A 27,393-nucleotide genomic window follows, 5' to 3' on the forward strand; every position below is an offset into this window, starting at 1 on the left:
TGTGGATGCTATACTGACATATCCAATATTGCTCTCCCTTTCTTGTTTTGATCTAATATGCTTGTCGAAAAGCCCACAACAGCGTCAGGGTATGGCCTGTTCAGTGATGCTACCTGCAGGCTGTCCCCATTAGGCAGTGGGGGTGGTGTCCCATGTGGAAGGACTGGCCAGAGAAGAGACAGTGCCTGGAGACCTAACTTGTGGAGAGCATCAATGGGAGGGGAAACCCCAGCAGCCAGGCTGAGGGGAGGGACCCCAGGACACCTGTCTGGCAGGGTCAGCCGTTGTTTCCTGCTTCCTTGTCCTCCAGTTGGTTCTTGACAGCAAGTCTTGATTTGCTTTCGTGGAGGGCAAGAGCCGTTATTCTAATGATTTACAGACCTATGTAAAATCTGTATCCCTCCCAACCAGCAACCTAGGTGAGGTGGGGTGGAGGTAATGACAGCGACGTAAAAATCACCCAGAGGTTTCCCCACACTTTGCGTGTGGTGCACTAAGGCAGGAGGGATTTCCGTGCATGCCAGTACTAATTCACCTTCCTGCCTTACCCTGCCAGAGGTGGTTCTGAGGTTCCCTGGCCAGCGGGCAGGCTGCTGCCCACATCCAGCACCCTGCCTGGGTTGGTGAGGCCACAGAATAATTCAGGCAGCTGTTACACAAAAGCAGCTTGGAAGATCTGGCAACAATCAGGAAAATAAAATCGGCCTGTCCGGCCTTCAGGAAGGTCCATGACTGCAAAAGAGGCATTGAAAAAAAATAGGCTTACTCAAGAGGGAAGGTAAGAGAAGGAAAGGTGGTGTAGGTATGTATCAGAAATCAGTACATGACCTTATTTTTAAAATAGAATGGTTTTACTCATGTTGATCCTTTCATCACTTTTGTGTGCCCTGTCACAAGCATGTGTCACCTGTGCTGCGTGTCCATATGGTCTGGCCAGGGACACTTGTGGGGGGATAAGGGTTGTTTGGGCATGTTTTCTATACCTCTTAGGAGTCACTGAGCATTACAGAAAGATCTTTTTGACTCAGGATCCTGCTTGGTTCTCCACAGATCCCGGGCACTGTCTCCATTTCCTCAGTTTGAATATGTTTTTAGTAGACATGTTAGTAAGGTTTTTGATACTGTCCCTCACAGCATCCTTCTGGACAAGTTGCCCAACTGTGAGATGAGCAGGTTCATGGTGTGTCGGGTGAAGAACTGGCTGAAGGGCAGAGCTGGAAGGGTTGTAGTGAACGGGGCTGCATCTGGCCGGTGACCGGTCACCAGCGGCATTCCTCAGGGCTCAGTCTTAGGGCCAGGGCTGTTCAGTATTTTTATCAGCTATCCAGATGCAGGAGCTGAATGCACCATTAGCAAATTTGCTGATGATACGGTCACTATGAGGGTGGTGAGGCGCTGGCACAGGTTGCCTCGAAAAGCTGTGGATGCCCCATCCCTGGAAATGTTCAAGGCCAGGTTGGATGGGGCTTGGAGCAACCTCATCTGGTGGAAGGTGTCCCTGACCATGGCAGGGAGGTTGGAACTAGGTGATCTTTAAGGTCTCTTCCAACCCAAACCATTCTATTATTCTAAGCCGGGAGCTGCTGTTGTCTCTCACGAGGGACAGGAAGCCTTGCAGAGGGGTATCTAGATAGACTGGAGCACCGGGCAATCGTCAGTGGTGTGAACCTTAACAAGTCCAAGTGCAGATTCCATGCCCGAGATGGAATAACACCAGGCACAAGCATCAACTGGGAGAGGAGTGGCTGGCGAGCAGCCCTGCAGAAAGGGCTCTGGGGGTGCGGGTGGCAGCAGGCTCAACAGGAGCCAGCGGTGTGCCCTGGCAGCCAAGAGGGCGACCCGCAGCTGGGGGTGCATCAAACACAGCGTCACCGGCCAGTCAGGAGAGGGGACTGTCCCGCTGTGTTCAGCCTTGTGTGGGCTCACCCGGAGTGCTGTGTGCAGCTCTGGGCCCCCCCATTTCAGAAGGATGTTCAGGTGCTTGAACGCGTCTGGAGGAGGGCAGCGAGCTGGGGACAGGGCTGGAAGGTGTGTCCTGTGAGGAGTGGCCGAGGGACCTGGGCTTGTCTAATTTCAGGGGGAAAGGAGGCTGAGGGGCAACCTCATTGCTGTCTGCAGCTTCCTGAGGAGGGGACACGGAGAGGGAGGTGCTGAGCTCTCCTCCCTGGGATCCGGTGACAGGACACACAGGAATGGCTCAAAGCTGCGCCCGGGAGGTTCAGACTGGACATTAGGAAGCATTTCTTCACCGGGAGGGTGGTCACACACTGGAACAGGCTTCCTGGAGAGATGGTCGGTGCCCTGAGCCTGTCGGTGCTTAAGAGGCATTTGGACAATTCCCTGAATAACATGCTGTAACTTCTGGTCAGCCCTGAAGTGGACTAGATGATCCCTTCCAGCTGGGCTGTTCTGTTCTAAGATGGGGTTTATTGTTGCTTTTTTCCCCCTACAATCTGCCTCTTGTTTTTTGATGACAGGAGAGATTGTCATTTACAGTTTGTTGTACAAAACCACACTGCCACCCTTCCGTTATCAGAGGACAGGCCGAGCCACCTGCTAGTGAGTCATCTTCTGGTGCACTTGGTGTTCACCAGTTGCATCCGTATTTAGCAATACCCGTGTCTCTCTTAACCAAGGCTCCTCTGTATCCAAATGAGGTCAGTGATTGGAAAAAGCCCAGGGATTTGCCAGAGGTAAATCGTGTCACTAACCTGACCACCCTCTACAACAAAATAACATTTGCTGTTGACGCGGAGCGAGCAGTGGATGTTTGCCTGGATGCCGGCGAAGCGTTCAGCACTGTTTCCCGCAGCCCTCTCCTGGACAAGCTGGCGAGGCACGGCCCGGGTGGGTGGTCTGCGCGATGGGTGGGTAACTGGCTCACGGGCTGTGCTTAGAGGCGGGTGATCAGTGGTTTGTACTCGGGTCTACGGATTTGGGAGGCCTCGCTGGACTCCATGAGACTAGGAAAGGTGGTTGTCCTACCCAGCAGCTGTCTTCTCCATTAGCTGCTTTTCAGCGATTTTTGTTCTTCTGAAGTGCAGTGAAATAGATGTTCCATCCAGAGCCTTTTTCTTGGAAGCAAATCATCCTATAGAGTCTTTTTTCTTCTGTTTTTAACCAGAACACCATCTCAACAAGGCTGCAAGCTGTCAAATTGCATTGAGGACGATGACTTACGCATGGCACAGTGTTGCAAACACACTTCACGATACAGTTCTAAGGTCACAACTCTCTCAACTTGGCCACACGGATGCCTTTAACAGAAATGCCTCCCTGTGTTATGCCACCTGCAGCGGCAATATCTAGGCCTGCCCTCTGGTCTCTTCCCTTCAACTCCCTTCTCCTCTCTGCTCTCCACATTCCGCACCTCTCCCTTCGTTCCTCAGGAACACTCAGAGAGGAGCTGATCATCTTCTGGGGTTAAGGAGAGTGATCAATGCCATCATCAGCAAAGAGAAGACAATGTTAAATGCAGTCAGCCTGTGCTGCTTGTGTATCAGGTGATGCCAAAATATGGAAAGTCTGTGATGTTGGAGAAGAAATGTACAGGATTTGCTTTCTGCCAAGTTAAGCTGATGCAGCTCGTTCTTTCCGGATCAGGCTGTTTATATTCTCTGCCTTTTTCCTACGCCATTCGTTCTCTTTTTTTACCCCCCCAAACCACTGACCGTAATTGTTTAAAATACAAGCTTTACATGTGAATGGGGTTTTTTTGGGAAGCGGAACTTTCCATACTGCTTTTTTTCAGCTACTTATGGAGAGAGTGCTGGGGAGGGAGTCAGGGCTGATGGGCAACCTGGTGCTGTGGCCAGGGAAACTGTGGCACAGCTACGTTTAGCCATCTCCTTTACCCATGAAGATCCTTAAGCTCGATGTAAGTTTATCATTTTAGCTAAACAATAGAGCAATTACCCTGAGGGCATGGAAGGGGGGAGTTACTGCAGGGTTATTTTATAGTATCTTTCCTAGACCGGTATTACCCTTCTCTTCCACATTCTCAGTGATGCTTTCGAATACTGGTTGGCTGTTGTATATAGGAGGGAGAGACAGTGTGGGCACATCTATGTGTGGGGAGATATTTTTATAAAGAATCATTGTGGTAGCAATTTTGCGTCCAAAACTATATTTTTTCTGGGCCAGACAAATATGGGCATGATGTGGATGCTCAACGCTTTGAAGGGGTGGTTTCCCTGCACACTGAGTTTGTACTGGGTTTGGCTGGGCTAGAGTTAATTTTCATCACAGTAGCTGATATGGTGCTGCGTTTCGGGTCTGTGACCAGTGTTGATAGCACAGGGATGTTGTAGCGGCTGCCGAGCAGTGTGTGCACAGCGTCAAGGTCTTTTCTGCTTCTCACCCTGCCCCGCCAGCGGGTAGGCTGGGGCTGTGTGAGAAGCTGGGAGGGGGTGCAGCTGACCCCAGCTGCCCGAAGGGATTCCCCATACCTTATGATGTTGCGCTCGGCATATACAGCTGGGGGAGGGAGGAGGGAGGGGGGGCGTTCCGAGTTGCAGTGTCTGTCTTCCAAAGTAACTGTTTTGGTTTGATGAAGTCCTGCTTTCCCGGAGGTGGCTGAATGCGCCCTGGAACGGGAAGCAGTGAGTGAATTCCTTTTGCTTTGCTTGCATGCGTGGCTTCTGCTTGACCTGTTAAACCACCTTTATCTCAACCTGCAATTTTTTGCACTTTTACCCTTCCAGTTCTCCTCCCCATCCTGCTGCGGGGTCGTGAGTGAGTGGCTGTGTGGGGCCGAGCTGCCCACGGGGTCTACCCCACAGCCCTCTCCCCTAAGCAAGCGTGAAGTGAGGCAGGATGGAGCTATTCATTCAGCATCCTGCCCCAGCTGCTAATTCTGCACCAGCTGGCTGACCTTCACTGCTCCCAGTCTCAGAGCAGCCCAGCCCTGCATGAAGCCAAGTATTCCTGCATGGCACCATATTTTCCTGCGTAACCAAACCTGGCGATTTGTGTGCACACCCCAGGAGAGAGCAATGAATCAATTGTAAAAGTGTAAAAAATGGTCTTTTGTGATTCATGAGCTCTATCAGCTTCTGAGCAAGAAATCGCACAGCTGACGTGTATAATGTAACAGGAGAAAGAAGTCGATTAAACATGACCCCCCCTGCCAGCAGCAGCTGACACTGTGCCAACAGTAACCCTAGAAATTCTTCATAAAACAGCACATTGGCTCATGTTCTACCAAGAAACTCAAGGAAAGCAACCTTATACCTTGCTAATCTCTGAATCTTGATAAGCACCGGAGTTGGGGCTGGCCTGAGGCGGCTGTGATTTAAAAAGAAATGCTGTGTATTCGGGCACTCTGAAGATGTAGCAACATAGGTGAAGGATACCAGAATGCTGAGGACCTGGCTCTTGGTGTGTGGCAGGTAGGGCCACCAGCATATGAGGTTTAGAAGGTGGGCACCATGGGTGGGGAGGGGAGGCGAGGGGAAGGGAAGGGGGCCATGTCAGGAGATGCCTGGGAAGCGGCACGGCCACAGAAGACCAAAAGCAACAGTTTAATCCCCTGTTCCAGGCTGGGAGATGTGGGTAAACTTTTTGTGCCCAAATGGGGATAGCATCAATTCATCCCTGGTGTGGGGAGCAGGGAGGTTACCCCACGCGCAGACCTGCAGGACAAATCCTGCTCTCCCGGGGCAATTTGTGAGCACCAAACCCAGTTTGTGAACTGCTGGTGTACAGGACCCTTGGTGGAACCTCAAATTCCTGTGTAATGCAAGCTGTAAAGGTTGTTAATAACACCACAAAGCCTCTTCGTAGACAAATTGTAAAATAACAGCTGTTTAGGGGCAGGAGCTCTCTCTCCCAAGGCGTAGGTACAGTAAAGTCTCTAAGCTCTTAACCACCAGCTACAATAATTGCATTTTTATCAGGAAGGAGTTGGAAGTCTAAATGTTTTAAGGAGAATTTCCAACAGCAGAACAGGAAGAGTGTTCACCTGTTGTCCCTGATCTCCTTTTGCCGAATGGGTCTGGCAGAGAATTACAGTCCTAAACCACCGAGCGAGAAGCGGGGGAAAGGCACGCAGGCGCTGACCGCGGCACCAAGGGGCACTGAGCAAGCGATGTGACGGTGTGCAGGGCGATGGAGGGGCTGACGATGCTCTCCTCCAGCCCCCTGCCACCCAGCACCCTGCCTGGAGCCTGCGTGTGCCCCCCACACCTCTCTCCTGCAGCCGCGAGAGAAGGGGGCCCCTGCTAAACCCTCACTTCCCCGCAAAACTTGCAATTCCCATCTCCCGAGGCAGCTCTTTGTACCTGTTAATGCCATGCCATGCCAGCACTTTTCATGGCTTATTAACTGACTTCCACCCACCCCTGGGAACACCTAGCCACTCCCTTTGTCCTCACCTGTCCCAGCCATTTATAGCAGCGATGGGATGCTAGAAATAGAGACGCATACACCAAGAGCCGCGGGAGCCCGGGGAGGAAAGGAGTATTGCAGTCGATTTGCAAAGGAGGTATTTTCTAGCTCGCAGCAGCAAGGCAGCATGAAAAGCCCTGGGTACACTTCAAGGTAAGGGGGGTGGGGAGAGAGGTGAATGCCGTGGGTGCAGGATTAAAACGGGGTTTGTAGAAAGGTCCACTTCAGGTAACCCCTGTAAGTTGTTAATAACCTATAGAGTTAGTTACGGTTTGCTCCAGGGTAGAGACTGATTTCGCCGTGAATGTTTCTTTCCTGTATTGCAGGTCTTTTAATTTGAAAGAGCCTTGTTAGGTCGACACAGAGGTCTGTTATTTTCAGCTTAAGCCAAACGAACGAGAAGGTTATCCCAAGCCTTAAAGCATCTGTAGCAGCACGTCCAAGTGCGACCTGAGAGGTAGTTTTCCATGTTTTCTTCCTGGCTGGGTGGTGGCACAGCGCAGGTTGGAAAGACGAGTCGAACCTCCAGCGCCAGCCCTGCCGAGAGCTCTGCAAGTTTTTTGGCTTCTTAGAAGAATTGTGTGTGTTAGCAGCCGGCTCCCAAGTGCTTCCTCAAAGGGCTCCCAGGCTGGTGGCAGGTCTGGTGTGCAAAACACAGCTGGTGTGCAAAACACAGTGCTGCACCAGGTGCTGAGAAGAAAATTAACTCTATCCCAGCTGAAACCAGGACAGGTAACTTTCACGTGACATGGGAATGGTGCCTTTCTTAACTTTGCTTTACAAAAGACCGTATTAATGGGCCAAAAAAGCAGATGGTGGATGTGATCATACCCTGCAACTCTCAGTTCTGTTGTTCTTCACGCACCCCAGGTGAAATGCTTCCTTGTGGTCATGCAAGGAAGGAAGAACTTCTGCAGCCATGATCACGTGCGTCATGCCTCCCGCGCTCCCGCTGACATGCTGGGTGGTTATGAAATCCCTCTGCTTATGGCTGTACCTTTGTATAAAAGATAAGTTCACCTTCAGCCTGTGCGTACGGGGCGGTCAGCAGCAAAATAACTCTTGGCGAGTGGGACTTGTCTTTCCTGAAGGGATTAAAGGATGGGGGATATTTTAGCCACCATTGAATACGGTGTCCGTTGGCCCAACACGTACAGATTTAGAAGTGGCTTGGTCAGAGACTTGCAGGTTTGTGGCAAAGGGCGCGGGGTGTGACGCTAAGGGGACAGTCTCTGAGCGGCGCTGCCCTCACGGAGGGCCCTCACGGAGGTGTGCAGGGCAGCGGGTGCAGAGCGGGTGGTAAAAGCCCACGCGCAGGTTTGCGGGACGTGTGGAAGGCCATGACGGCCCTGTAAGCACGGCTGCGAGCGGCCGAGCCCCGAGGGGCAACTGGGACCGGACCCCTTGCAGCGATCAGGCACAGGCCGCAGCTGCACAGGCACTGACCACCCTGCGTACCTGCAGCCCCCTCGTCGTGTCTGCCCCGCTCTCTGTTTTCCTGCACCCCTCCCTGGGGATCACCTCAGCCCTGCCCTTGGCCCTTCCCCTGGTGACCTCCATCGCCCGCCTTGGCTGGGCTGAGGTGTAGTGGGGTGCAGGCTGCCCTCCGCTCCCTGTCCCCGCTCCCCCCTCGCTCCCTGAGCTGGGAGGAGATACCTTTCCATCCACCCAGCCCCAGGCAGGGGAGCAAGCACCATGCCACAAGGCAGCATCCAAATGGCACCCCCAGGACAAGAAGCCTGTCATTCCTGCATGCGGACTGGCACCTTCATGGCCTGTGTGCCGAAGAAATCAGTCACTCGTGCTCCTCAAAACTGGACGCTCCAGGAAGCTGCCATGGTTTTGGCAAGCCTGACGTAGGCTGGGCGGCCACCGCTTGCAGTGACAACGTGGGCATCACTTGGCTGCAGGTTGCTGTTGTCTTCAGGACGGTGCCACAAGGAGTGGGGTGAGCTCTGTGCAGCCCCTCAGGGCTCGCTGGTGGCACGTTTGTGCCCGTAGCTGTCCCACAGGGGATGTTTGGCAGTGCGCTACCCGTCCCTTGTGCGGCACCAGCAGCACTTTGAGGCTTTACGTGCCCAGAGTGTGGGGCCTTCAAAGCATGTCCAGACAAAACAGGTCTGCTGGGAGCACCCAGTGACACTGGAGATGGACTTGGTGTGCTGCATGTGTTTGAAGATTTGGAGGCAGGATGGCACTATGTAGTTGCTTATTGAATTTAATGACTATTAAAATATTGTAGGATGCCTTGAGGCGATAAGATGTAACAGTCTCCAGAGCTTGTCTTCTTGCACTAGAAGGGACTGGCAATCCTTCTGGAGCATACTGTGATCCTCATCTGTCTTCAGGATTGTTTTAGGTGTATACTGATCTGTTTGCCCTGTACAGCATCAATCTGAGTTGCCTTTTTGGGGACACCACCCAAACAAATGTGCAGACAGTTACTGCACATATTAAACTCTACAGAAAAGGTGCAAAGGAGGACATCACCGGGATGGCTGAGGAAAGACCTCCAGGTAGGCAGGGTGACATGTTTTGGAAAATCATCACACCAACGTCGGCTTCAGTTTAATGACAGACCGAGAAAATAGGCAGGGGCTGCATCTGACAGATATGAGCCCGCTGGCTGCCCGTGGCCCCCTCTGCATTTCTTCTGTCTCACCTCAACTTACACGCGCAGAGCGAGCAAAGGGAAGGTGATTGTCCCACTCCCATCCCCCTAACAGACCTGGGACCAAAAAATTAAGAAATACTGACGAAAGACTCCCTGTAGCTGTGTCTTGAAACTCTTCATGCAGAAGCTGTGCTGCAAATTCATATCGAGAGGTTGGTGCCAGCTGTGGCCTTTGGGTCTTCCCGGCTTTGGGGAGAGCTTTCCTGCCTGGGGGTTTCCCACTTCAGCTGTTGGACACGGCAAGCACACTCGTGCAAAGCAAAGCTGGAAGCAAAAGTGGTTTCAGGCAGCTTCGCATGGCGAGCGAAGTCGAAGGCTTTCCTGCAGTGCCATCGTGGTGCTGCGCCATCGCCACCTGTCCCCACGCTTCCACTGAGCTTGTATCGGGTTTGTGGCTTCCTGCGCTGGCTGTGTTCTCATGTGCAGCTCTTCATGTTCTGCTGGATTCTGCTCCCGTCCTCTCCAGTTTTCCGTGGCTGGGTCCAGGCTGTCACAGCCCGGCTTGCCATGCTGTGGCCAGTCCGTGGAGGCTGCAAACCATGCCAGATAAAGCTGGTGCCTGCGCTCTTGTAAGGGCAATGGAAGGAGTGATTCAGTGTCTCTCATGTGGTACAAGCTGGAGGCTATGAAAGCCACCACCCTGTGCAGCAGGACCACGTGTGAGGACCCGTTGGCAAGAAGGACAGTGGAAAGGACCACCATGTCCAGCCCACAACAAGCCATGTGCCCCCATTGACCCTCAGACTGGGCAGGTTTGGAGCCTTCCTTGCTCGCTTGGGAGAGTGGTAACCATAAGTGTGACCATCCCGTGCCATAAGTGGGACTGCATCTTCTCTGAATAACCTAAAGCCCAAGCCAGATCTGCTGTGTTGTGGAAACGGCAGGTGAAAACATGGAATTCACATGGAATTAAAAATGCTTTTAGGACCAGAGAAGTCAGATCCAGCTCAGTGATGAAAAATTCCTTTTTGGTGGGCATCAAACCTTCAAAAGATCTTCTACATGTCCCAGCTAGAATACACTGGTGATGATACATGGTGGTTGCCTGATGAGTGCTGGAAAAGACTCACCCTCTCAGACACTGAGATGCTGGAGTGTGTCCAGAGAAGGGCAACGAAGCTGGTGAAGAGTCTGGAGCATGGGTCCTACAAGAAGCAGCTGAGGGTGATTTAGCCTGGAGAAAAGGAGGCTCAGGGGAGACCGTATAGCTCTCTACAGCTGCCTGAAGGGAGGCTGTAGCATGGTGGGGTTGGTCTCTTCTCACAGGTGACAAGCGACAGGACCAGAGGAAATGGCCTCAAGTTGCACCAGGGGAGGTTTAGATTGGATACCGGGAAAAATTTCTTCACTGAAAGGGTGGCCAAGCATTGGAACAGGCTGCCCAGGGAGGCGGTGGAATCACCGTCCCTGGAGGTATTTAAAAGATGTGTAGATGTGGTGCTTAAGGACACGGTTCGTGGTGGGCTTGGCAGTGCTGGGTTAATGGTTGAACCTGGTGATCTCAGAGGTCTTTTCCAACCTAAATGATTCTGTGGTTCCCCAGGCAAAGCACGGGTGGATGAGGTGCTTGGTGTAAAGGGCCGCCTCTGAGCTCAGGCAGTTTAAAAGTCTGGCCAAAGCGGGAAGGTCTGATGAAAGGGAGACCTGGGTGAGGCTGAACACGGGAGCTGGGCTGGGAGGAGCTGTCACAGCGTGGAAGCAGTCCTCCTGCTTGAGAGCGGGGTGTAATTAGTCCGTTACAGCTGCTGTTGGGTTATTAATTGGTTTTCTGTATAAAAAAAAAAAAAAAGCCCAGTTTCATGTTTCTTTGAGATCCCCATCTTCTGGAGTGATTACAGGAGCCGCTCAGATTTCTTACCAAGGAAATCCTTATACCCCTACAAAGGACTCATTTTCTACTGAATAAACTAGAGGTTTGAATAGTGAATAAGCTCTAAAGCCCCAGAAAACTGAAAGAAAAGCAAAATAAAAGGCAGCAGAGCAGAGAAGGAGGCTGTCAGAAGAACTTGGGCTCTGCCTGAAGCAGGCTGTGTTTTGCCAAAGTCCAGAATAAGGACAGTAATAGTGAAAGTGCAGTTTCTGTCTGTCCTGCCTCTAATGCCAGAGCTGCTGGCACAGCCAGGGGAGCCAAAAGTGACTGGCACCATGGAGATGTAAAACTGCGCTCCTGGTGATCAACATCCCCAAGGGCGATATGCAAAATTTGGTGGTTTGTGTTTCGGGATGGGCTAGCAGATAAAAATCCACTGAAACTCTTCTTTTTTTCCAGGAATATCAAATGTCTCATCATTTTCAGCCTTTGCCTGGGACTCATCTTCCTATCGGGATTCTTCCATATGAAGAATAAAAATTATGTGTAAGTGAAGCCGAAGCAAGGTTACCTGACTTCATCTGCTCAGGGCAGCAAGGATCCAATCTGTGACACTTGATTTAACTCTCGTGAGGTTTAGGCTGATACTGAATCCAGGGCAGCAGCCCAAAGTTAGGTCCTAGAGCTGCATTTGGGCAGGCGGGTATCAAATTGGCCGAAGTGCAGCTCTTTGGGGCAAAATCAGCTGTATGGAAAAAGAAAAGGGGATGGAGCTGAAGCCTTTGGGTAAGTGAGGACCCGGAGAAGTAGAAAACTGTCTGACATCTGCACCTGAGGGATGGGGCTTGTTTGGGTTGGTGCCTTGCCCCAGCTGCAGGTGTGGTATCAGAGGGAGAACCTGCTCAGGCTGGGCTTTGCCAGGTCTCGGAGGTGGGGCACGGCACTGGAGAGGCTGTTTTCCCCATCTGTTGCCTTCCTGCAGAATCTCGAAGAGCCATGAGAAGCCGCTAGTACCTCCCACGCCTTGCCATGCCAAGACTAACGTCATGTTCCTCAAGACCCACAAGACGGCCAGCAGCACCGTTCTGAACATCATGTTCAGGTTTGCAGAGAAGTACAACCTCACGGTCGCCCTGCCAGCTGACCAGCTCTTCCACCTGGGCTACCCAAAGACCTTCCTGGCCCACTTTGTGGAGGAATTTCAAGCCATAGGACAAAACTACAACATCATGTGCAACCACCTGCGGTTTAACCCCTCGGAGGTAAGAAAGAGCCACGACACCTGTGGAGAAACCTGGTTGAACGAGCAAGTGCCTCCAGACTAACAGCCTCTCTTCTTCCTCCCTGCAAATAGGTGCAAAAGGTGATGGCAGCAAACACCTTCTACTTCTCCATCCTCAGGAACCCCATTCCTCTGCTGGAGTCTTCCTACATCTACTACAAGGACAGTGTCCCTGCCTTCAGGATTTCCAAGGATGTGAACGAATACCTGGCGTCACCCATGAAGTATTACCATCCAGCGGATTACAAGCAAAACATATATGCCAGGAATATCATGTGGTTTGACTTTGGCTATGATAACAATGCGGAGGACGACGAAAAGTACATCCAGGTGGTTTTGAAGGAGATTGAGCAGAACTTCCACCTGATCTTGATAGCAGACTACTTTGATGAGTCCATGATCCTCTTGAGGCATACTTTGTGCTGGGATCTGGATGATGTGATTTACTTTAAGCTCAATTCCAGAGGCCAGGACACTGTCCAGACCTTGACTCCAGAAAGCGAGGAGCGGATAAAAGTGTGGTGCTCGCTGGACTGGAAGCTCTACCTGCACTTCAACCAGAGCTTCTGGAGGAGAATTGAGGAGACCATAGGACTCCAGGAGCTGGAGAAGGAGGTGAATCACCTGCGAATCAGACAGAAGGAGCTCATGGAGACCTGTCTTTTGGACGAGGGGGCAGTGGGGAAGGATCACATCAAGAACAGGGCTCTCCTGCCTTTCCAGTCAGGGGCTGCAAATATCCTTGGGTACAACCTCAAACAAGACTTGGACAACAGCACTCTGAGAACGTGCCAGAAAATGGTTATGCCAGAGCTGCAGTACACATCCTATCTTTATGCTGTTCAACACCCACACAAGAAGAGGAAGCAGCTGGGCTTGCCCTTGCTGTGGACCACTTCCCAGGAGAAGATGCAGCTCCCAACTCCCAACTAGGGCATGAGACAATCCACTGTGGTTTCCCACCACTTTGCATCACCCCGTGTCTGGCATGTGACTGGCCGACAGGACTCTTGTGCGTGAGGGGGAGGCAGGGGGAGGGGTCTTTGTTTGGAGCCACCAAACTACTGATGGGTCCCTTTTTGGGGACCTTGAGCCAAAGGCTCTGCATTGGCTGGATCCTGTGTGATGCCTCCTCCCCAATCCCAGGCAGGGGGAGGGCCCACTGCTGCTGGGCACTGGGCAGGCTTTCAGCTGGCTCACATTCCTGCCTCTTAATCATTAATCACAGGCTTAATAATTTGGTTTGCATTTGACTTTATTTAATAGCTGTCATTACGCTGAGGCTGGTTGCAGCTCACTAGAGCAAGTCCTGATTTTTGGTGCTTAGGAGGAAAAAAAGGAGGGGGAGGAAAACGAGGAGGAGAGCACCGTGAGGGAACGCAGCACTTGGAGGTGTAGGAGAGATGCTGGGTCTCCCGCCCGGCAGCATCCGTGCCCAACGACATCTAACCACCACACGATGCTGGGGCTGCGCTTCGGGTGGGGGTCCAATGCGTTGTGCCCGGCGCGCTGGCTGGCAGCCTCCCCCCACCTGCACATGAGATGTCCCTCTCGTGTGCCATGAGGTGTGGGGGGCCTCTGCACCCCTTGGGACAGCTGGGTGCTCCCCTGGGGGGCCCAGTTTTGAGGTTTCACCCCTCCCTCTTGGGTGAGGGTCCCTAGTCCCTGAACATGGGCGATCCCTTGGGCTCAGCATCCCTGAAGCTCTCTATCAGCAGAGGCGTCGTTGGGCCCCCTCCTCGCTGTGTTGGCCAAACTCTCCAGCACTGATTAGGAGAGAGGTGGAGGGAGGCATGGCTGCTGCTTATTTAGGGCATGACCTTGTTATTGAAGGAGGTAATTAAACCTGCCTGGGACATCTTTGCTCGTTAGCCAGCTCCCTGCTGCTGCACCAGCGCTGGGAAGGTTCGTCAGAAGGACGGCAGGGCCGAGCCTGGTGGCTTTGGCGTCACCACTGTTAATGATTTGCCCACTGCCAGTTTCCAGCGCACCTGCCACCGCTGATGGTGTGTTATTTCGGAGCTTGGCCAGCGTCTCCTCCTGCCCACTTGCCAGGGCGGCGGTGGGGACCCGGATGGCATGGCTGGGCTGATGGATCCGGGGTTGCTTGGCTTGCAGCTTGGCTTTGGGCGTGAAGCTGGCTGGGCAGCAGCTCCGAGGTGCTGTTTGAGGGCAGCGGGGTCAGAAACTGAGCTGGGATTTTCCTTGGCTATGTTTAAACCTGGCAGGTCGCCAGGGAAGCCAGCCGAGGCAAGGGTTAACCTGCCGCAGTGCAACCTGTGCTCCTCCGCAACCTGTGTGTACACCACCAGATAAACCACTTTCACGGTTTTCTGCTCCAGCAACCCGGGCTAAAATTAAGCAGGCTTAGGAGGTGTTTGCAACCAGCCGGGGCGGGGGAGGTGGCGGCACCTGGAGCCTTTTCCCTGGGGGCCTTTTCCGGAATTCTGCAGCTCGAGCCCCAGCTTCTGATCCGTGACTTGTCGCGTGAATTTTGACAAACCCTTTTAGCTAAGCTGATGCCGGGGCATGGAATAGAAGCGTCATTTCTTAACAGCTGACCTGTGTGCTGCTGGGAGTCCTAGGAAGGCTGGGACCCCCCAGATCACAGAGCACAGGCTGGGCAGCTCACGGCTGGGATGGACCGTGGTGTACAGGGCTTGCAGCACCTGGGCAGGGAGGTCCGGCCTCTCCCAGCCTGTGGGAGGAGGGAAACTGAGGCAGGAGATGCAAACGGTCCCCACCTCTCCCTTGGCACCCTCTCCCGGGGGGTTCGAGCAAGGTGCCTCGGCAGCTGCAGGGCCCCCAGCCCCGGCGACGGCACCTTCGTGCCGCGGGCGCTGCTCCAGGGCTGCCGCTGCTGACTCAGGGCTTTTCCCGGCCGCTGCTGCGGGAGCCCCGTGACCCGGGGGGGGGGGGGGACGGACCCCGCAAGGGGGGCGGCAGCGGGGTGACAGGCTCTGCAGAAAGCCGGCAGCTGCGGGAGCCAGCGTTACCCCGTCGCGGGGCAGGGGACGGAGGGGACACCCCCAGCCCAGACGGACCCGGTGAGTGCCTTTGCTTTTCTCCGTGCGGTGTTTGTGCAGCAAAAGCTCCTAATTAAAACGGGAGAAAGTCGCCACCGGCTGCTCCGGCTGCGCCCGGGCGTGGGACGCCCACCTCCTGCGGCGAGGACCCGGGACGTGTAGGAGCTGCAAGGGGGACAGCTGCCCGCGGCGGCACTGCTGCTGCCACCGGGGCACGGCACCAGGGGCTGCTCGCGCCCTGCACCGCGGGGGCAGCCCCGGGACCCTGCGCTGTGCACCCCAGGTTCCCCTGCAGGGGAGGGGGCTCAGGAGCGGCAGGGGCCGCCGCACTCGAGGCAGCAGAAGCGGGGGGCGAAATGTCCCCCGAACGCCCGCGAGGAGCCAGGCTGGCCCCGGGGTCCTGGCTGTGCGGAGATGGGCTCTGCCCCCCCAACCCCCACTTGACAATGGGAGCAGGGAACCCCAGATCCCACCCTGCCCTTTGCTGACTGGCCTCGGTTTACCAGAAACCCCTTTTGAAGAGCATCTTGAAGATGAATTTAATTTTATGTTGAGGTAGCCCAGGTCACCCTCTTTGGTGGTACCCAAAACCCTGTCCCACCTTGGAGCGGCGGTGACGTGCCACTGCAGCAGCCCACATTCAGCCCCTCTGAACCCCAACCCTGCCTGTAGCAACCTGCCCTCCAGCCTGTGCTCCCAGGGGAGGGTTCCCCACCCCAAGCCCACCAAGTTAAACCCCAAACCCCTCCAAGGACAACACAGCTCCCAGCCAGCACCCCCAGCCATGCCCAGCAGCTGCCCCTCCTGCCCCTTCATCAGCCCGCCGGGGTGGGGGCTGTATCTTTCTGCCGCAGACACCATGGGCTCCCGGCACTTCCCTGCCCGCACCGTGCTCTTCGAGAAGGAGCCCAACGGCGTCACGTACCGCGTGCCCGCCCTGCTCTACCTGCCCTGCGTGGCCAAGCTGCTGGCATTTGCGGAGGAGCGGCTGAGCGTCGACGATGCCCATGCCAACCTGCTGGTGCTGCGCCGCGGCACCATTTATGGGAGCTACGTGGAGGTGGGACAGGGGACGCACCTGGCATTGGGGGGGACACGGCAGTGAGCGCACGGCGACAGACGGGTGGTTATCCTCCACTGCTCATGCGTGGCACAGCTGAGCTCCTGGAGGCACCCACGGGGGAGGGGAGGCTGGGTCAGGCGAAGTGTGGTGGTCCTCACCCCTCTTCATCCTCCCCGAGCAGTGGGAAGACATGCGCGTGCTGGAGACAGCGACACTGCAGCACCACCGGTCGATGAACCCCTGCCCGCTCTACGATGAGTTCACCGGCACCCTCTTCCTTTTCTTCATCACGGTGCTGGGCAGGACGCCCGAAGCCTACCAGATCATCACCGGCCAAAATGTCACCCGCCTCTGCTGCGTCACCAGTGCTGATCAGGGCCTGAGCTGGAGCACGGCCATGGACCTGACGCAGCAGGTCATTGGTGGGGCCATCAAAGGTAGCCCACTGGAGAGGGGTGAGGAGTGGGGAGGACAGTCAGCAGGAGGGCGACCATGGGTTTTGGCCTCCTGCAGCCACCCGTGGTGTGGCTGGAGGTGGCTTCAGGGTAGGAAGCCCGCAAGCATCAAATAGTGGTGTGGAAGAGGACCTCAGGCAGAGGGGAGGGGGATGGCAGGGGTATCTGTATCACTTGCACGGGGGAACAGAACCGGAGAGGCCCCATAGCTACGGACAGGACTATGCGTGAGGACAGCCAGGCAGCACTGGGCTCTGCTTCCCTGTCACCCCACCACCTTGCTTGGCTGAGCCAGGGAGATGCTCTGGAGACCCTTCCATGCTGGGCAGGGCAGGGGTACCATGGAGGCTGCTCTTCACCCCCATCCCATCTCCACTCCCCAGACTGGGCGACGTTCGCGCTGGGTCCCGGGCACGGGATCCAGCTGCGGTCTGGCCGGCTGCTGGTGCCCGCCTACAGCTACCACATTGACTGCAAGGAGTGCTTCGGCCAGCTCTGCAAGACCACCCCTCACTCCTTCACCTTCTACAGCGACGACCACGGCCAGGGCTGGCGCTTTGGGGAGTTCATCCCCAACCTGCAGACAGGCGAGTGCCAGCTGGTCTCGGTGGATGAGGAGGATGGCTCCAACGTCCTCTACTGCAATGCCCGCAGCCCCTTGGGCTTCAGGGTCCAGGCGCTCAGCACAGACGATGGGGCCGTCTTCCATGGGGGGCAGCTGGTCCAGCGGCTGGTTGAGCCCCCCCATGGCTGTCACGGCAGCGTCATTGGCTTCCCTGCACCTTTTGTGTACGTCCCCGCTGCCCCCCAGGACCCCATGATGCCCTTCTTGGGCTCAGTGCACCGGCTGCTCCCTGGGATGCTCTCGGAGCTTCGGCACCTGCCCGCCCAGCGGGCAGCGGGTGAGGAGCTGCCTGCTGCAGCCACCGGCAGCCACCGTGAGCCAGCTGAGCCCAAGGAGGGCTGTTCTACCCCAGGGCATCGTGGCCATGCCCCTGCCATCACCTCGGTCCAAGGGCAGCCGGCAGCAACCCCCCACCCTGCTGCCTTCTTCCAAGCACCAACATGGGTCCTCTACTCCCACCCCACCAGCTCCATATCGCGGGTCAACATGGGAGTCCACCTGAGCACCTTCCCCAGGGACGTGGAGAGCTGGACTGAGCCGTGGGTCATCTACGAGGGCCCAAGCGCTTACTCGGACCTGGCTTACATGGAGCTGCCCTACAATGAGGCCTCCATCTCTGGTGGCCCAGCCATTGCTTTCGCCTGCCTTTATGAGAACGGGACACGTTCGCCGTACGAGCAGATCTCCTTCAGCATGTTCACCCTGCACGATGTGCTCCAGAACATCCCCGTGACAGCCACTGTCCCCCAGCGGGACCGCAGCCCCCTGCGCCGCAGGAAGCGGGGGCGAAGGAGCTGCCTCGTCTCCTAGTGACCCTCAGGTTGGGTCTCCCCACTCTCCCAGCGCCAGACCCCAGGGCACCAGCCCAGTGCCCAGCCACTGGGGTGCCCACAGCCTGGGGTCCTGCCGCTGGCCAGCCAGGCCACATCACACAGAAGCCATGTGCTACCTGCCGTCCCCAAGCTGGGTTTTATCTCATTTTTATGGCTATTTTTAAATTATATAGTAGGTTGGGCACAGAGGCTTGTGCCACCAGCCCAGCCCCAGGTTCCTTTCAGAGCACATGAGCCACCCCATGAAACGCGTAACGGGGGGCAACAGCAGCAGTGCAGGGAGAAGGCAGCCATGGGCACCCCGTGCCACACACGTGTGCCAGGTGCCAGATAGCGGGGCATGATGCTCCAGCTGCACCACACCTGGTGCTACCACCCTGCTCCGAGGGGTTTCTTCCCATGGTCATAAATATTTATGTTCCTTTTTGAATTACTCCTTTTTAATGATCCTGTTCAAGCCAGTTCCTCTTTTCCTCAGTGATGTCTGTGCTGGTTTTGACTGGGATGGAGTTATACGTGTTCATAGCAGCTGGGATGGGGCTGTGCTTTGGGTTTGTGCTGAGGACACTGCTGGTCACACAGGGACGTTGGTTACTGCTGAGCGGCGCCTACACAGAGCCAAGGTCTCTTCTGCCCCTCACCCCACAGCGAGAAGGCTGGGGGGCACAGGGAGTTGGGGAGGGGACACAGCCGGGACAGCTGACCCCAGGCATATCCCATACCCTATGGCATCGTGCTCAGCGATAAAGCTGGTGGGGAGGCTGGTGGGGGTGCTGCTGCTCGGGGAGAGGCTGGGCATCAGTTGGGTGCTGGTAAGAAAGTGTTTTCAGTTGCATCACTTCTCTTGGCTTTTATTTCTCTCTGTTATTTTCCTGTTCATTACGAGTTATTATTATTTTATTTCAATTATTAAACTGTCTTTATCTCTACCCATGAGTTTTCTCACTCTTACCCTTCCGATTCTCTTCCCCATCACGCCGGGGGGGAGCAGGCGAGCGGCTGCGTGGGGCTCAGTTGCCAGCTGGAGTGAAACCGCAACAATCGCCCAGTGACTGCTGAATCTGGCGGGTTGCTTAGTTTTGTAAGCTGCCGCAGGCATTGCTGCTTTCGTCTGAACCTTACCAGTCTGGGGGGCAAACATCCTCCCAGCACAGGCAGGTTTGGGGCCGTACTGACGCTCGCTCAGTCCCTGTAAAGGTTTGGGGGACACGGGGGGTGTTGACACCGGTGACAGCCCCTGTGGGCGCAGCGATGGGTTCCAGGGCCAGTGGGGACGAGTGGCTGCTCCTGACATCTGCTGCACGCACGAGCGTGCGTGTGCGTGTGTGTGTGTGTGTGTGTGTGTGTGAGTGTGTCTGTGTGTGCGGGTGCACTTTGCGGGGCTACACCTCGATCCCAGCACTGCCTCTCCCAGCACAACTCCATCCCTGCCCCCCAGCCCCAGCTGGAACCCGGCTGGGCTCCTCTGGGCCCCTTCACCTCTCCTGCCCCTTGCAGGAGACAAGCACCAACACCAGCTGCCCTAAATACAGATCGATTAACGAAAATAAGTTAGTGTTCCAGCTCGTATCTCTGTAAATTCCACCGTGTCACGTTTGCGCCCAGGCAGGTGGAGGCTGACCAGGAGCAGCCGGGGAAGCTGCTGGGCTTGTCCGGGGATGCCAGGAGCCAGTTACCTCCATCGCTCAGTGGGCTGGTTTCCAACCCCAAATGGACACCAGCCCCCAGGGCACCCGGTCCAGGGAGGAGGAAGCAGCATCAGCTGGGCAGAGGGCTCTGCGCGGAGGCAGCCCTTTGCCCACCAGCCCCACACACGCTGCTTCAATGCTTCATGCAGGCTGGGGGGCCTGTCCCCCATGGGGGACTCTGTCCGTCTTGCCCAGGGCTCTTGCACTAAGCTGATATCGCAGTTCGTGCCATCCCCCCACCATGACATTTTCCACCGGCCAAGGGACACCCGGGGATGGTACCTCCTCCAAGTGCCAGCCTCCTGGGACCATCACAGGTCCCTACTTCCCCTCGCAAAAGCCACAGAGACACCCGAGGCAGCCATTGAGGATCTGGAGGGAGGCCAGCACCATCTCGGCAGCGCTGATGAGCAGCAGGAGGGAGAAGAGGACGACATTCCAGGCCACAACACCCTCCGGCTCCAGGCAGACGCTCCAAGTGCGATGATCATACAGGTAGTTCTCTACCCTGGGAGACGGGAGCGGAGGAGACGCAAGACGGTGGGTCAGGAATCACATCGCTTTGTGCCATGGAGCCATGTCCCAGACACCCTGTCCTTTACCCCAGGGATGAGAGGGGCCAGCAGGGGACGGGGATGGGAAGCACCGTGCAGAAAGCTGTGGGAGGTGAAGACCTCTTGAGTTCACCAGCAGCAAGCCCACCCACCCTGCTCACCCTAAATAACACCAACTTAACTAGCAATAAGCTGACGGGGCAGCACTGGCAGCTCAGCCCCGCTGTCTCACCTGGTGCCAGGCTCCTGGCCGCTGGCATCCAGGAAGGGGTAATCCCAGAGGGTCCCGCGGCCGTGCTCGGAGGCGTTGTAGAGGCAGAGGGGTCCGTTGGTCAAACCCACCCCGGAGAGGACAAAGCAGGCGGCAGCGCCCAGGAGTGCCAGCTTGGAGAGCACAGCAGAGATGAAAGCCTGTGGGCAGCACCCGGGGAGGGCGGCGGGGGTGACCAAGAGTCAAGTGGGCTCCAAAACGCGGTTGCACGTTATCGGCAGAGTTTGGTAAGGGGACAAAACTCCCCTCCCCTTCACCCCCGGGGGCTCCAGCCCTGCAGAGCCGAGGCTGAGGATGGAGCCATTGCTGGGCCCTTTTGAGGTGGGCAGAAGCGGCAGGGAGCTGCCTCGTGGAGCCTGGTGGGGCAGAGCCTGCACCAGCGTGCACGGGAAGCCCTGTCCTCTGGGGAGGTGGCACCACTGTGGGGCCGGGGGAGAGGGTCACCCCGCCACGTCCCACCATGGGGCCATGGGAGAGGGGGATCCATGCCATGTCCCACCATGGTGCTGTGGGAGAGCGGGCACCCTGCCATGTCCCACCCTGGGGCCACCCGCCACATCCCGCCATGTGCTGCTTGGGGCTGCTTTGGCACGGCGGTCCCAGCGCTGCCTTACATTGCGACGGGTGCCACAGTCGGAGCAGCCGGCACATCGCCACCCCACCGCCGTGATGTGGGTCGCTGCCAGCAGCACCTGCAGGAAGGGAAAAGCAGCTGGAGGATGAAGGGGAACCACTGGCTCCATCACTTTGTCCTCGCTCCACAGGCACGTGAGGAAGGACGCGGTGCAAACCGCAGTACTCACAGCGATGCCGCCTCCCCAGACACCCGGCATGACCTTGGCGAGCTTGCTGATGTGCCCCTCCACCAGGTACTTCAGTGCCCCACCGGGGAAGAGCAGGAGGATGTTGGCTGCCACGGAGAGTGTGCTCAGCACCAGCAGGCACAGACCCACAATCCGGCTGCACTTCCCCACGCACATGGCCACCCTGTAGAGGGACAGGGAGGAAGAGGAGGAGAGGAAGAGGCTGCCTTCAGCCCCGCGCTGCCCCGTGGCTCCCCCACCCTGAGGCCACCTCGGCTGCAGTTGGATGGGAGTTTGCTGGTTCGTGCTTTCGGGTCCCAGCCTACCCCACCGGCACTGCCTCACTTGAGAGCAACTTCCAATGGAAATCTGGTTTTCCCCACCGCATCTAATTACTTAAATATTAACAATAAATTCTACATTAATACCGATCTACTGCCACCAAATGGTTTTCCTGAGGCTGAGTTATTTTATCACGGAAGGAGAAGCCCAACTTCAGACCTGCCAATATTTCTTTGCCAAATGGGCAAGGGAGTTTCAGACAACAGCAGGTCCCACATGGAGCCTCGAAACCTGTGTGACCCATGGGGTCAGCTCCTCCAAAACGCTCCTGCAGGAGGAGGCCAGCCACCACAGCTGCACAATGGCAGGAGGGAGCCAGGGAAGGGTCAAAATCCTTGTGCAAGGACTTGTGAAAGCACCATCAGCCTCAAACCAAATCCAACAGCACCTCCATCCCCCTCATGCGCTAGTCCTATCTGGTCTGAATATGCTGAAACTAAATAAAGTTAATCAGACAAGGTTATCCGCCATCAATCGGGGAAGCCATCCAGCTCCACTGGCATTTTATTATCAGTTCACCTAGAAAGTGCCTTCCCATCTCCAGGTGATACCTGGTCGAAAATTCTTTCTCCTTCTTCTGTACCTGTAAGATGGGGGATGTCCAGTGGTCGCTCCGGGATCACTGAAAACAACCTGGTTTGCTGCTGTCCCAGCTTCCCAGGTTTCTTCTATCCTGTGTTCATTTTTGCTTCAGGCGAGTTTTATGTCCCCGGTGGCTCACAACCTGTTTTGTCCAAGCTCCCTGAATCAAGCTGCTCCTCGCACCCGCTAATTTATTTTAGGTTTGCTCTGGCTTTGCAGAAGCAGAAGCAGACAGGCGCTGTGTGGTTGTTTCCATAGGAAGAGCTACCTCAGCCCTCCTCGTGCACGGCACCAGCGATGGGGAGGAGCGGCTGAAGCCGCACATCCAGCCCCCACGTGGGCCAAGATGCTGGGGGGGCACAAGCCCAACGGCGCTTTGCATCCCTGCAACCTTCCAGAGACCAGCCACGCCAGCGCCGCAGGCTGCGGGTGCCAGGGAGAGCTGGCCATGGAGAACAGGGTTGCAAAGCCCCTGCACGGAGAGGATGCGAGCCAAGAAGCCCAAGGTGGACCAGCAGCTCCACCCACCCGGGAGCTTCACCTCCACTCTGCTTTCTCTCCTCCCTGCCTCGGTTATAAGGAATTCAGGGCCTCTTGCCCTCACTGCTGTCCCACCTGCAGTCCAGGGACGGTGCGTGGTTGTCCCCACCAGAGCCACGAGCATCCAGTGTCGAGTCCCACGCCCCCACTTTGGAAGACCTTATAGAACAGCTCTTGCTCCTCTGGAGCTCCCGCGTGGGCTGCTTTCACCAGCCAGAGGCTTTTGTGGTCTTCTGCCAGTCTCCCCTTAACCTCTCCAAGGACTTTCCTTCCCCTCCCGTGCTGCCCCCTCCCCGGGGAAGGCAGGAGGTCTCCTGCCCCCAGGGAGCTCTCCGCGGCTCGCTGCCCCCCAGTGCTCCCCTCCTCCAGCAAGAAGCAAGTTTGCATTAGCTGCTTGCTTCTGCCTCAGTCAGTGCAGGCAGACAAAGCCCTCCGTGACGGGAGGTAAAGCAAAAAGCGTAGCTGAACCAGTCTCTGTTCAGACACTCCAAAGGAAGACTCCCTTCCTGCCAGCATGTCTCCACGGCCACAAGCAAGGGGATTCAAGCAAAGCCCAGGGAGCCCACCTTCCCACCTTCCCAGCTTACCTGGGAGCAATGCCACGTGGAGCCAGCAGCGTCCACCCCTCGGATAATCCCTGTCCTGGAGGCATCGCCCATGGGTGACTATTTATGACGGCCCAGCACGTGCTCCACATCTTCCTCCTCCACCCCAATAGCCACCCACTGCAATAGTCATGATCCTTCCCTCTCCCACATAGTGGGCGGCTCAAAAGGAAGAATGACTGTCCTGGCCGAATGAGCCAGCCTCTGCCGGTGCTGCGGCTGACCCGTCGGCTCGATCGTGCCCTCTTTCACTGGCAGGAGCCACGAGCCCACCAAAACACACACAGCTTCAGATTTTAAGGCTTCAGATTAGGGCACGTCTGCCCTAAACGCCTTGACCACTGTGCCCAAGTAGCAAACACCGTTTGTCCTGGAATGACCTGCAGTGACTATGTAGGGAGAACATTTCCCTTTCGCCTCTGCAGCCCTCTCCAAATGCTAACACTCTGTCACCATGACACGTCCACGTCCTTCACCAAGGGCTTCTTCCATCACATTTCACCTTATTTCCCTTGCTGTGCAAGAGCTTTGTGCGTGGACGCTGAACAGTTCAGGTTTGCCTCTTCTCATTTTCACCCACAGGAGGGAGCACAGCAGTATTTTAATAAAAGCGTCTCAATAAATATTCTCGTGTCTCAGCTGGTTCCTATCTCCTGCCCTTTGCTTCTTTGCAGATGACCCAGCTTTTCCCCCAGGTGTTGAGCATACCCCCATTACGTATATAACTCATGCCTTGGTGGTAACGTGGAGAGAGAGCAGTTATTTCTGGATATCTTAACTACTGCAAGTCAGACACCAGCATTGCAAAGTCCTGTGTGGGGTGCCCACGGCTGGCAGCTGGCACGTAGCGGGGGAGCTCCCCTGTCTCCATCCAGAAGGTCTGACTGTAGCAGCTCCGTGACAGGAACAGCACCGGGAGAACACGACCACTGTGCCTGAGAACAGGAGACAGGGAAGCTGTAGTACAAAAAGTGGCAATAATGGGGTGATTTTTATGGCAGAGGAGCTGCAGGCAGCAAAAGCAAAGAGGATTGCTCACGGGCCATAAAGGCAAAAGAACCTTCTCAAAAAAAAAAGAGTTGGGAGAAGGTTCATGTTCCTCGTGCGCTTATCATGAGGACCTGAGGCACATCAGCTGCTTGGGATGTCACCTTCCCTGTCTGCAACAGCCGCAGGAGACAAAGCATAACCGCAGTTTTCTTATAACCCTGATACAGCCTTGCTCCAATACAGTAAATAATAAAAAAAAAAGAAGCAACTGGAGTGCTACCTTTTGGGTTGTCACCCAACTTGCTGTACCTCGGGTAACACACGAGTAGCATTTGCCAACAAGTTTCAAAGTGGCTTTTGCTGCTTTCAAAGCAACGAGTACAGGAGTGTCAGGAACGTAAAACCTGTGCTAAGCACAGCACGCCCGTCTGCTGGAAGAGATAGAAAATGGAGATGGAGCCTTTGAGGGCCACATGGAAAAAGATGAACGGGTGAGGCTGGGTTACATCAACCAATTCCGTTTTTCTAGGAAAAAAATAAGCTGAGAGAAACAGATTATGTGAATAACGGTAGTTCCCCTGAAGGAAAAATCAGTTTGCACCAGCACACAAACCCCCATTTTATTGTTAAATGAGACAAATTGGTCTCTAAAAAGCAGCCAGCAGCAAAGCAAAACATGTCAGACAGCAGGCTGCTGAGAACAATCCAGGTTTTCCTTCCTCTCCTGTTTTTTGGGTTGTTTCTTTTTTAGCTTGACAGAGAGGAAGTGTTTTTCACTCTGTTGGAAGAAAATGTGTTGCAACCTCATCTTGTGCCCTCTCTACGTCACGGCAACCTGAGCTTCCCACGTTGCCACACACATGATCTGGTCAATCATCTCCCCATGCCATCCAGCGCGAACGTCAGGGTGAATCTCTTCCCCGGGATCACTGATCTTCCCCTTACACCCAGCCCAGACCGAGTCCATAATAGGAATAATAATAAAAGGCTAATTTTAACCCCGCGCAGCTTCCCGAGCACCGTGAGCAGCTGCATGCTTCCCTTTCTCACACAGAAGCCTCAGCACGGCAGCTCCAGCGAGTAGCCGGCTGCACCGCGTGGTGCCAGGCCAAGTGACGCTGGCTCGGCACGGTCCTGCTAACGCCGCCTGTCACCGCAGCGCAGCCGGGCAGGGCCTGGCCGCCCTCACCCCAGTTCTCTCGTGCCACTTCACCCCGTTGCACTCAGAGGTTCTGCGCTCTGGTCCACAGATTGCGGGTCACGTTTGGCGATGGCTCTTTCTGAGCTTTTTATAAGCCCTGCAGCCGCTCTGGTAGCCACGCTCCCCTGCTCTTTGCCGGCCCGAACTCCTCTGGGGCTGGGGAAAGCGCGTGGCAGGCCAGGGATCACGAGTGGTTTGGCTTCGAGGAGCATCAGAGAGGCTGCGTTGAGTCTGAATTGGCACGATCAGATCATTCTGCACCAAACCAACCTCCAGCTCCATCCTGTCTGGAGGATGCTCAGCATGGTTCAGTGGTCTCTCCCACTCCTCCCAGTAGCATCTGCAAATCTGTTTCTGCCACCAGTTAGCTAAGACTTCTCCCAGCTCGGGTGCAGGCACGTTCATGGCCAACAGTGACGCCCTTAGACAAGCCCTGCACGGAGTTTGGGGCTAGAACTCCAACTGAAGAAATACAACACAATGCTGCTAGACAACACAGCATTTGCTTTAGCTTCCCGAAGAATTTCACCTGATTTAACACTTCAGATGGGATAAACCAACCCAGTGACAAGTTGGAAGGGGTCTGCAGAAAGGAAAAGGATAAAAACAAGAGGTATCTTGGGCCTGTCCTGTAGGTCCTTGATCTGTGGACTGTGATGAAAAACTATTTCCGACTCAGCTGGAATGGGAAATATTTTCCTCAGCTGCACAAAGAGATCAGGCTGCTTTCCGGCCTTGAGAGGAGCACGGCAAGTCCTCGTCACAGAAACTAGAACTGTCCGATTAACTTGGCGAGAAGGAGAGGCACACACACCAAAAACTGAAGAGAAAGTCACTTCCAAGATACTCCTGGGAAGGAGACTAGACCAACTGCCTTCTCCTGGGCTCCCCTGGGGGTCGGAGCCTCTGGAGGGGGCATTAACCACGGAACCTGGACAACCTCCTTTGAGGAAGCTTTGGGTTGGGATAAGGCGAAGCAAGCACATCTGCCCTCCTCTCCAAGGCACACTGGAAAGGAGTCCCAATGAACTCCTTGAATGTTGAATGTGGCATGACTGCTGGCATAGTCAGTCACCCTGTTCCGTAACTTTCTGGAGAGTTCCGGGCAGGACCGCGGGGATGACCTGTGATCACTCCTCTGAAGCTTGTTTCCCCACTGTACCTGCCAAGGACTCGTCCAGAAGGGACTCTGTTCGTTGGCATTTCACAGGAGGCCATCACAGGAACACCCCAAGAAGCCAAAAAGACAATTCCTGAAGTTAGAGGCTCCGTCTTGACAACCCCTGTACCAGAAAGACATCGACAGTTCAGAATAAAAAGCCACACTTTCCCCGCTCTTCCATTGGGAAGGACGGAAAATCCTATTCCTGTCTTTTTATTCATTTTCATAAAGGTATTTTTCCAAACAAGGTACCCCAAGTTTGTCTCACTTCAAGGTTTTGTAACCTCTGGAGCGGGCTGAAGCTTTCTCGTGCGAAGCAAGCAGCTCGCTGCAATCCACAGCTCCCGACGCCCGGCACCGCGCTGCAGACGGGCTCCCAGCCCAGGCAAGCCCTGTCCCTGCTGCCTGTGCGCACCCGGAGCTGGTATCTAAACCAGCACGCGCTGCGGCTTCTCCAGCTGAGCTGCAGCTTCTACTACTTGTTTTGTAGAGTCGACGCA

The 27,393-nt window shown here is 55.5% G+C and overlaps 3 protein-coding genes across 9 annotated transcripts; 2 read left to right on the forward strand and 1 right to left on the reverse strand.

Moving 5' to 3' along the window:
- The first annotated feature begins 5,203 nt into the window (after positions 1 to 5,203).
- On the forward strand, positions 5,204 to 13,390 carry GAL3ST2 (galactose-3-O-sulfotransferase 2). 5 transcript variants are annotated; one of them, XM_037406361.1, is made up of 6 exons: positions 5,204 to 5,390; positions 6,714 to 7,119; positions 7,258 to 10,474; positions 11,331 to 11,417; positions 11,854 to 12,133; positions 12,226 to 13,390. In XM_037406361.1, exons 3-6 carry the CDS (start codon positions 10,353 to 10,355, stop codon positions 13,084 to 13,086), a joined length of 1,350 nt encoding a protein of 449 aa, XP_037262258.1. In that variant the 5' UTR covers positions 5,204 to 5,390; positions 6,714 to 7,119; positions 7,258 to 10,352; the 3' UTR covers positions 13,087 to 13,390. The 5 variants fall into 5 exon arrangements, with proteins under 5 accessions (XP_037262258.1, XP_037262260.1, XP_037262261.1 ...); XM_037406362.1 differs by lacking the exon at positions 5,204 to 5,390 and adding an exon at positions 5,469 to 6,540; XM_037406364.1 differs by lacking the exon at positions 7,258 to 10,474 and having other exon boundaries at positions 5,207 to 5,390.
- A 98-nt stretch (positions 13,391 to 13,488) lies between these two features.
- On the forward strand, positions 13,489 to 19,069 carry NEU4 (neuraminidase 4). Of its 3 annotated transcripts, none has more exons than XM_037406356.1 (4): positions 13,489 to 15,200; positions 15,999 to 16,239; positions 16,424 to 16,679; positions 17,081 to 19,069. In XM_037406356.1, the coding sequence occupies exons 2-4, from the start codon at positions 16,039 to 16,041 to the stop codon at positions 18,130 to 18,132; spliced, it is 1,509 nt and encodes a 502-aa protein (XP_037262253.1). In that variant the 5' UTR covers positions 13,489 to 15,200; positions 15,999 to 16,038; the 3' UTR covers positions 18,133 to 19,069. The 3 variants fall into 3 exon arrangements, with proteins under 3 accessions (XP_037262253.1, XP_037262252.1, XP_037262251.1); XM_037406355.1 differs by having other exon boundaries at positions 16,034 to 16,239; XM_037406354.1 differs by having other exon boundaries at positions 13,489 to 16,239.
- Positions 19,070 to 19,078: 9 nt separating this feature from the next.
- Positions 19,079 to 22,502, reverse strand: TM4SF19 (transmembrane 4 L six family member 19). Its single transcript, XM_037406365.1, has 5 exons — positions 22,397 to 22,502; positions 21,472 to 21,655; positions 21,283 to 21,360; positions 20,630 to 20,808; positions 19,079 to 20,351 (listed from the first exon to the last, which is right to left on the reverse strand). The coding sequence occupies exons 2-5, from the start codon at positions 21,646 to 21,648 to the stop codon at positions 20,165 to 20,167; spliced, it is 621 nt and encodes a 206-aa protein (XP_037262262.1). The 5' UTR covers positions 21,649 to 21,655; positions 22,397 to 22,502; the 3' UTR covers positions 19,079 to 20,164.
- Positions 22,503 to 27,393: the final 4,891 nt, after the last annotated feature.

This window comes from Falco rusticolus, chromosome 13 (assembly GCF_015220075.1).
Source record: "Falco rusticolus isolate bFalRus1 chromosome 13, bFalRus1.pri, whole genome shotgun sequence".
Classification (NCBI taxonomy): domain Eukaryota; kingdom Metazoa; phylum Chordata; class Aves; order Falconiformes; family Falconidae; genus Falco; species Falco rusticolus.